The 9,927-nt window shown below is 35.0% G+C and overlaps 1 protein-coding gene across 1 annotated transcript; it reads right to left on the bottom strand.

The window, feature by feature from the left end:
- Positions 1–2,107: 2,107 nt before the first annotated feature.
- On the bottom strand, positions 2,108–9,779 carry LOC142358455 (uncharacterized; the record flags this gene model as incomplete). Its single annotated transcript, XM_075409849.1, has 7 exons — positions 2,108–2,257; positions 3,135–3,311; positions 4,240–4,263; positions 4,485–4,517; positions 4,845–4,955; positions 7,099–7,263; positions 9,423–9,779. Coding segments are annotated over 7 exons (1,017 nt in total), but the record flags the coding sequence as incomplete, so codon positions are not given.
- Positions 9,780–9,927: the final 148 nt, after the last annotated feature.

Raw genomic sequence — 9,927 nt, 5'->3', positions numbered from 1 at the left:
ATCAATAATTATAAAAACGTGAAGAGAGAGAAACGAGATCGGATTTGTAATCTTTCTTACCGAGTACTTTTTATGTTTGCAGTTGCAAAAGTTTTGTTGTCATGTTAATAAGTAAAACTTAGCGTTTCTGCTTCAAATCGAAAAATGTTGTACGCCCAATAAATTGGGGGGATACCGAATAGATGTAAAAAAGACGTATCATTCCCGGTAATTATTAATCATACTAGGAACATAGGTGAATTTTTGAAAACCATTCTTGGGCCATATTTCATTTCTTTGTTTTCATATTAAGACTGTGCTAAGCAATTAACTATGGACTGTATGAAAAGAAAGAAACTTAAGCGGGGAGGGGTTTGAACCTTCCCTGTTCATACTCTGTGTTTGATACCGTGGAAGAGAGGGGGGCATTTTCCCTATTTATATTCTCCCTATAATAACTTTTTTAAGAGGTATATGTTTTTCTACCCGGTTGATTTTTGTTTTGCTACTATTTTTCAAACATTGTTTAAGGTAACATTGGATTCATGATTTATTCCACGTGCAATTTTTTTGACAACCTCCAAAGAACTGCTTTTTTTTCTGGACGCCTTACTCTCTTAAGTGCGCTGCTCACCTTATCTCGAAAACCAAAATTTTACGGTGCTATAACGGGAAAGACCCCATTTTGCGACGTTAAAAAGCAGCAGCTGAATGAAATCTTTAAAATTCTTGTGTCAAAATTATGAGTTACCTTTAGTTAGTTATTAAATTGAAATGGAAGAAATAAATCAAGCAATTAACCAAAAAACACAGCAGGACAAGTCCTGACGTACAATTCAAAGAATTTTCATTGACTAAACAAAAAAACTAGACATAGAACAGGCTTTGAATGGATTGGGAAAACCATTTAGAAAAAAACCAATCCAAAAAACTGAAAAAACTAAAAACCAAATTGAAATTGCCGCATGTGAACAAAAAACCACTACCAAGAGAGCGAACTTTAGTTCAAACACCGTTTTCTAACTCTACTTTAAATTTAGATCGGAAAAATTATACACCGCAGAACCACTCGCTCCTTTGCTCCATTTCCTGTTGCGATGTGATCAAAATCACTACTCCATATTGACTTCAAAATCACGAAAATGTGTAAAGAGATCTTAAAACATAGCCTGAAGCATTCCGGAAACGACTCGACGGAGAAAATTGGCCATACTTATGACTAAACAACTGAAGAAATATTGTGCGCACTGAACCTCCAAAAATGCCATAAAAATTTAAGGAAGAACAGAAACGGTATTCAAAAACAACTTGAACAAAAAAACTAGAAAAAATTAAGTTTTTTTAACTTGAGTTTTTTTATAGTACAAGGAAACATAAAGCCGAATAAAGTTCCTTTGCAATTAGAGCAATGAAAAGCTCGCAAAACAATGGGCAAGTCAGAATAGGCTAAAATTTAAAAAAAAGGAAAACTTCAAAAAAATAAGAAAAATGGTTTTAAAATTTCTCAATTTTTCTATCAATTTTCTCAAAAAAAAAAATTATACCAACAAAACTTTAGTCAATTGGCATCTGAATATTCCTTAAGTAACAAGCTTCTATCCAAAACCCACATAAAGCCTTAAAACAAAAAAAAACAGGCAAAAAATCATTAAATTTCATTTTAAAATCAGCAAAACTGATCAAAAACATCCAAATTAGCAATAAACTCAAATTAACTACTTGAAACCTTCAATTCCTATCAAAACAAGCCAAAAACTAATATAATATCATAATCAAACCTCATAACCATCAAAATTTGCAAAAAACTGCTTTTAAAAGCCGCACGTGAACAAAAAAATTTCGCTCGCTTAGAGAAAATTTTTTCACACATCACTTTCTTGCTCTCTCAAAAACAGCGGTATGATTAAAAACTACTCTCTTTTCGCTCTGCTCTTCACTTTTTATTCAGTAACTCCAACTTTTTTCACGCGTTTCATTTCCCGCTTCAAAAATCACTCCAATAAAATTGATTAAAAAAGGACTTCTCCAATACTCCTCTTCGAGTCGTAATAAAAAGACAGCGCCCCAATACAATTCAAATTCTTTGGATTGTAAAAAATATACAAAACCTATAATTGAATATTGATACCTGTTTCCGTAGTTGTTGCGACAAGTTCTCCATTGATGAAAACTTGGAATTCATTGTAGAAATTGGACGTCACTGCCCAGGTCAGCTGTACAGACTCTCCTCCAACCAGGGTTTCGAAAGTGGCAGTTGCCAGAGTTGGTGGTTCCGGCTCTGTAGCAGGGAACAAATAATCGGATCTATTCTGTTCCGAAACAGAATAGATCCAAATAATCTTAACCTAATATGCCGAAAGATAATTGAGAAAAAGCCAAAACTTCGGTAATCTTAATGTGAGTTGATGGAAATCGAAGAATTCGGGATCAATTTAGTGATGGAGATCAAAAGAACGGAAAGCTGAAAAAAAGGATCTATTCTGTCCCCCCCCCCAGTGTTTTTATGACCCCCAGTTACAAATTATATAATGTTACATAGCACGTTAATATGTAAGAAAAAAGCATGTGCGCCTGGGGGTCACAAAAGATTTATGCTCACAAAGCTGGGGGGGGGGGGGGGGGTTGCAGAATGGATCAGAAAAAAGTCAGAGCATATTTCTTGCTTCACTGTAAACAACCGACTAGAGTTTGATTTCAAAAAGAACAAATATAAACTGTACAAGACAATAAATACATTCAAGTGTAAATGTAAATATGAAAATTAAAACTATGAAAACTGTGAATATGGAAATGAAAAACCCGAATGTCAATAAAATCTATTTGTATTCTAATTTAAAGCATCGATCATTTTTTTATGATCTTAGTATGACTGTTATTAATTCATACAAATCATAAATGACTTTTGTAAGATTGCTAAGAATTAATTATGGTGATCAACACGGCTGAATATAGTTTTAACAAATGAAGGTCGGTTGCAAAACATGACCGTATCAACACGTTTTTTGTAATATATTTGACAGTGGCCAATCAAAATTTGCTCTGCGGTCAAATTTCCTAATTCGGTATTGCCAAAGAAAACTTATATTCAAAGAGCGTTTGCAATTGTAATCTGAGGCATTAATTTCAGGTCAAAATCATTAAAAAAACAAACATACTGCAATTGTCGACAACATCTGAATAACAAACGAGTTCGTCCCCGTTGCTATCTTTGCATTTGAGCTCTCCGCCACTCGTAAAAGGGATGCAGGTTGTTATGTTAGATGTTATGTTATGATCAAATGGGAATTCGCACACTTTGTTTAGGTCATCATTTGGACAGACGCCACATTCGACTGGAAAGTAAAAAGCTGTGATTGATTAAAAGGTTACAAGATCTAAATCACTTCTTTGTTTACTCTAACAATTCGTTCGAACAATTCTCTTCCATGGTTTATCTCATGTTTGCTGCACTATAAGTCAAGTTTCGGTCAAAATTGCAGGCTCGTAGACTAATAAAGCTATAGTTTACAGATATGTCATAGTCTCAATCAGAATGTTCTATATAGTGTGATTCAGACACTTGGTCAGTGTAGGAAATTATTCTAGTTCAGAGATTGAATGAGCCTTTGAATAAGAATAAATTCTGGGTCTTCGATCAAAGTCTGATTCTTAAGATGTCACCGTCAAATGTCACATGAACAGAGTCTGCATCAGTGAAAGGAAATATTTGGAACATTTATGATTCAGCACTGAATTACTCTTTAGAAAAACCACCCAAGTTGAGGTCGCGGACCCAAAGTCGGCATGTTCAGTCCATCTCAGACTTAATATGCCAATGCTCGGACCATTTTAGACGAGATACCATATTTGTGCGTTCTTCGTGCGTTCAAAAAGGTGCAAACTTTCGTGCACTTATTCATTTTTCTATTTCGCGCAATATTTTTTGGTCCGGGACCTCAAGCTGGGTACGCAAGAAGATGTTAAGTAAGGCTAGTAAAAAAGTCTACGGGTCCGAAATAATGCGCAGTGTGATCTATTAATTAATAGTCTAAAATTGGATCTATTCTGTTTTACCACCCAGAGTTTTTTTACGCCCCCAGTTACAAATTATATGTTGTTATATAGCACGTTACTATGTAAAAATAGCACGTGCGCTTGGGGGCTAAAATATAAGCCTACTAAGCCTTGGGTGGGGGGGGGGTTCAAAACAGAATAGATCCCAAAAATTTCCTGAAATTTCATTAAACCTGACGCATGAAAATAGTGATTAAAAAGACTTACCCATTGCAAGCTCTGTAAACTGGCCTGAAACAAAGACCATAAATTATTAAAATGAAAGAATGATGGCATACCCTAATCTTTTGCCCATAGCAGTTGAGAGCATCATATTGCAGTGCCGTTCGATCAATCAAACCGGGGCCGATGTTTCACTCTTAATACACCCCTAATTATCAGGGATTAAGACCTACACATTCTACATAATTGGGGAAAAGAGTTAAATATTCCAGATCACAAAATGTACTTACTTATAGTTTCAGCCAGCAAGGAATCGTCACTCCCTAAAATCAAAACAAGTTCCATAACTTCCCCCTTTTGCAAATGGTGATCAATATCGATGAGATTTTCAGCATTTTTTGTGTTAAACTCAGTATTAGGGTGTGCCGCCTGGTAATACCGGTGTTACATTGTAAAACATATCAGTTTTTCTTTTCTCGCTTAACCTAATAACTTCCCAATAAAGTGAAAAATGAAAAAAAATTGTTAAGTTCTTGCTGAAATTTCTGCCATGAAAGATTCAGGATATGTAAACTGCTTGAAAGTTTTATGTGAAAATGTCTAGATATAAGATCTTGATAAGAGAAGGGTGAATTGTTACAACTACTAACAGTTTCGTATGTCAAATTGGACACTTTTTGCATTGAGTCCACTTCTTACAGGCACAATTGTAACTGAATAATTGGAGCAGAGGTTCAACCCCTCCACAGTAGTTAGCAGATCTGAAAAATAATCAATTTAAGTGCACTTGGGAATATTGTACTTAAAAATCAGGTTAACTAAAATAGCGCCACTCTAAACATATAACACTCAAACTTTTATACAATTGAATGGCCGATTTTGTAAATTCATCCCAATCACTAGATCTTATTAGACTTATCAGAGGAAAACATTTTAAAAACCCAGAATGGGGGTAGATAGATGCACGGTCTAGTATCACTGTTAACGTAGAGCCCCTGACATCTGAGAGTTTTTATCGTGTAAGATCTTAAAAATCTCATGCAAAATTGTCTTAAGAACTTATGAGATTATGCGTCGCCTGACTATAACCTTGTAAAACAATTTATCAGGTCTAACACGATTAAAAAAAATTATCAGATCTGATCAGATCTTACACGATAAACGTTCACTTTTGTGCGATCTTACATGATAAAAAATTCTGCCTTACGAGATCTTACACGACAAAAATTCTGCCTGAAAAGAAATGTTTATCGTGTACGATCTTATAAGATTCTTATAAAACCTTGTAAGATAAACATTCGGAAAGCTATGACTCATTTTTTTTTGATAATTTTTATCGGATCTTATACGATAAAAATTCTTTAAGTTTTGCATATTCTTAAAAAAAGACGATTCAGAGCTGCTTTCAAGCAGTAGCCAAAAAAATACAGCATGCAACCTTTGAGTATCAGAACAACAAAGAGAAATTTATTTTATATTGTGTTTTGTGACTTATAAGATATTGTGAAAAAGGTTATCTGAGTATCAGGGGCTTTTTCTGAAGCAGTAATTATCAAATTAGGCCGAAAATTTTTTTAAAGACCGAAATTATCATGGTCTGCTAAGTTGAGCCATTGTACCCAGTTGAGACTCAGAATAAAACTGCCGTCAAAATAGAATCAACAAAAATGATTTATTTTCTCAATAGTTTGTTTTTGTTTTTAATTGTTTCTTAATTATTTGTTTCTTAATTGTTTTTTAATTGTACTTAGATTAATAGGATTTGACTACGTTATACGGCAATATTGAAATCATTGTAACATGTCTTACCGGATCTTACACGATAAAATACGTTCCTACGTGAAACTTTACCGTGTAAGATTGGATAAGATACTTATCAGATCGTATAAGATAACAATTCAGCAAAATTGAATTTTTATATTATAAGATCTGGTAGGTATCTTATAAGATCTTACACGATTAAAGTTTACATAAGGCAAAATTTTGTAAGATCTGATAAGATCTTACGCGATAAAAATTTTTGATCAACATCTTATCAGATCGTTACACGATAAAAATTCCAGATTCACTTGGGGCTAATGTCACTTCAGGAGAATTTCAAAGTCATCCATTAATATACTAAGGATAGGTTTCCTGACCATCTACCAAATATGATGCCACTGTGTTCAATAATGGCAAAAAGAAACTTCCTTATCCTGGAGTCAAAACAATGGTTTAGAACAAGATATAACTGTCTCCAAATTTTGAGTTCGTCATGGCAAAGCAGAATTTTTGTAGTGTTTTGTCTACGTTACTTAACTACAACAAAAATCGCAGCTATATTAGCTAACTTGTAAAAATAGAAATTAAACTTATAGAATCTCTATAAAAGTTTTATCAGTACTCTTACAAAACTGTTTTGAGCACTATTGGTACCCTAACTACATCGACATCTTCCGAAATTAGTTCTCGAAATCTACAAACGGAATGTACAAACCCTTAGAAAACTTTTTCACTCAAAAGCTTGCTAACTTTTTGTATTTACTTATTAGAACTTTTCGATGAATTGTTCTCTAAAAAGTAGATAAAAAACGTCTTTTTTAACGGATCAAAAGAAAAATCTATCATAGCATCGCGTCATTCATTTGTGACCATATATAGTTTCTTATTCTTGTAGCTGTCTGGCAGAAAAAATGATTATCATCTAACATTGGTGAAAAAGATCAACATGTAAGATTTTTCCGAAGACTGGTTATTTTTAATCGATAAAAAGAGGTCACAGGAATTTTATAGAACAATAGTTATTGTTGGGTTGGTAAGTTAGTGGCAAACAATAGTTGTAAGGTTGGTCAGAACCCAAAAAGATAGCCATATCTTTCGAACCAAAGTATATCAAAGAAAATCATGTTTTTTTTCTATCCTCACTTTGAGTGTTCGCTGGTACTTGTCGTTTCTCTTCTCCGTTGACAAGCACAGAATAGTAGTCACTGTCCAAAATACCCGCAAAGTCTTCCGGAGCTGTCCAGTTGATCTGAACCACCGATGGGTTGAGAAAAATGTGGCTGTACGTAGTGGGTTGTCCTCCAGTTCCTAGTTTAAATATAGTCCCGCGTTAAACACCATAAGTGATACTTCCATATTGGCTAGCGTAAGATAAAGTACTATATGAAACCTAGTAGCGAGAATAGAAATCGGAATTCCTATGTTTCTTCTGGAAACGATCATGTTTAAAGGCTAGTAGGTTTGGTTGAGTCAAAATTTCATTTCGAGACTATTCAGTACGTCAAGGAAAAACAATTTTTTTAATCCAAAACTTTCTGCTCTCATCTCACATGGCATAGCTATGATACACAAGATGTTTGAGCACTCGTAAAAATGCTTCACCGAATAAGATGTTCGATAGTGGAATCTTGAGTTCATCATTCTAGCCGAATAACCGTTTAGCAGAGTGAGGAAAACATGAGAACTCATCCATTGATTCATGCTCAATTGCAGCAATTTCACAAAAAAGAGTATTGGGATTGTGGATAAATGAGCGCATAATATTACAAAGTTGGTAATTTTTATCCATTTGGAGTAGTTTAAAAGAAGAAAAAATTGAATTGCAAGAGAAAAAATTGTAACATGCCACGATTGTGGTATTTTTGACGTAGAACTCCCGTGCCAAACTCCCCGAACGCGGAGATGTGTGGAGTCTTCTCATTATAGACCCGACGTCCAGTCATTGTATAACCAAACCCGATGCATTCGGAAACCAAAATGGCCACAATTCCCAAAAAAGGACGAGTTTACAAGAGGACTTGTAGGGGAGTGATTTCATGGCTATTTTGACATTTTTTGTGCCTATTTTGCGTTTTTTTCCGGCTATTTTTGACGTTTTTTGGGCTATTTATGATTTTTTTTTGGCTAAAAAGGGGACTTGATGCCAGTCTGGCAAGCAAAAAATTTAACAGTCGCAGTATGACAGTTAAAAAATCATAATTGGAGCAAGTATGACAATTGTAAAATCATAATTTGCGCTGACTGTAAAATCATAAAGTCTCACTGTTGTATAATGAGTATGAAAGCACGTCTGTCAATTAACAAAATTGACATGAATCAGTGCATGAATCAGTACTGATAAGGATTTGCATTTATACGTGCCCAGTACTGAATAGTACTTGGAGTTCGATACAGGCTGGTGAGCTGTGGCTGCTTTAAGATATTTGTAAAAAAATTAAATCCAGTTATAATTTTTTATTTTTTTAATTAAAAAGCAGTAAAAATCAAATTACTTATTCAAAAGGAATTTCTTGCAATCAGAGCTTTTTTTACATTTTTTAAGCAATTCAACTTTGACACCTCAACCCTTGTGGCTCATTCTCAAATTCGATTGGATTGACCATACTTGGATTGGGTTGGATCTGTCCCCCAATCGCTAAGGGTGTTTAGTCAAAACTACAATCAATTTTTTCGCTTCATTTATAATCAAAACTGAGTCTATTCATAACAAGCCCAAATTGTTCTACCCAATATTTGCAGACTTTTTTTCCTACTGATCAAGTTCCAAAAATTCTATCACAATCAAAAACAAGTCCTCGGCCGGAAGAGGAATTCATATGCTGAGCTGCCAATTTATCTGAAAAACGACCAATCGTTAACAACTAAGAACAACTAAGAACCAAACCAGTTTCTAATTGGTCTGGCAAAGTCTGATCAAAGACATGCAAAGACAAAATGCCGTGTCTCTGGCATTCCAGATTGTGGATTGCGTCATTTTCCAATATATATGTCCGATTAGTGTCCAGAGTAATTCCACTTGTTAATATTCTATGTACACTTTATATTGTTAACGAAATACTGGTGAATTTTTGACGCCTTGAAGCAGAGTAGTACTGAATCGCTGGTCTAAAGCAGTGGACAACCAAACCAGGCAGCTATTGGCCCTGGAGTTTTCTCTTAGCAGCCTTGTATTTGACCTGATCAGACTCTGAATCAGACCTGAGATGCGTTCCGATTTTTTTCTGATTCAGCTCTGATTGTCGCTGTGTGTATGGTAGGGGAATCACGTAATGTGACCTGTTTTTATGTCTTGCTCAGGTTCCTAAAGTATGCTCTGGCCTATACCTTTAATTTATTTGGTTTATTCTGGTGTTTTTGTGGTCTAGACGCATGCCTGCAACGGGTAAAGAATTACATGCAGGGTTGTTTTTGAAGATTCTGTGTAAAAATTACAGGTAAAAATTACATAACAAAAATATTGACCGTACCATTAGTTGAACAGGGAACACTGGTGGTGCTGACGGAGTTATCAATGTCAACACTTCCAAACACTTCACCGTAGTCACAGGAGTAGGGAATGATTGTGCGAACTGAACAGGTGAATTGGGTTCCCGAAGGTAGTGAAATACCATCGGCATCTTGGGTGTTGACGACATAGGAACTGGAAGGTGTTTCGTCTATTGCTGATACATTCTGTACAATTAGGGGTGTGATTTCTCCATGTTGGGTGACAGAAACCTCGTAGTAGATTGGGCTGATTGTTCCGTTCTCAGGAGGAGCCCAAGAGAGTGTGAAAGACGTGAAATCAACTCCAGCTAGTTGAAGATTGGTCGGGGCTTCCGGTTCTGTTGAAAAAAACTAAATTAATTGTTTCTTAGCTAAATAGTTTTTCCCCTTAACGTTCACTGAAAAAATAGATTAACTATAGCGCGCAAAGAAGCTCCTGAGCTCCTTTGAACGAAAAAAGGAACATTTTCGTGATTTTTTTTGTTC

Source organism: Convolutriloba macropyga, unplaced genomic scaffold (assembly GCF_964194025.1).
Source record: "Convolutriloba macropyga unplaced genomic scaffold, txConMacr16.3 SCAFFOLD_6624, whole genome shotgun sequence".
NCBI classification, from domain to species: domain Eukaryota; kingdom Metazoa; phylum Xenacoelomorpha; order Acoela; family Convolutidae; genus Convolutriloba; species Convolutriloba macropyga.
This window is presented reverse-complemented; position numbering and strand designations above follow the sequence as displayed.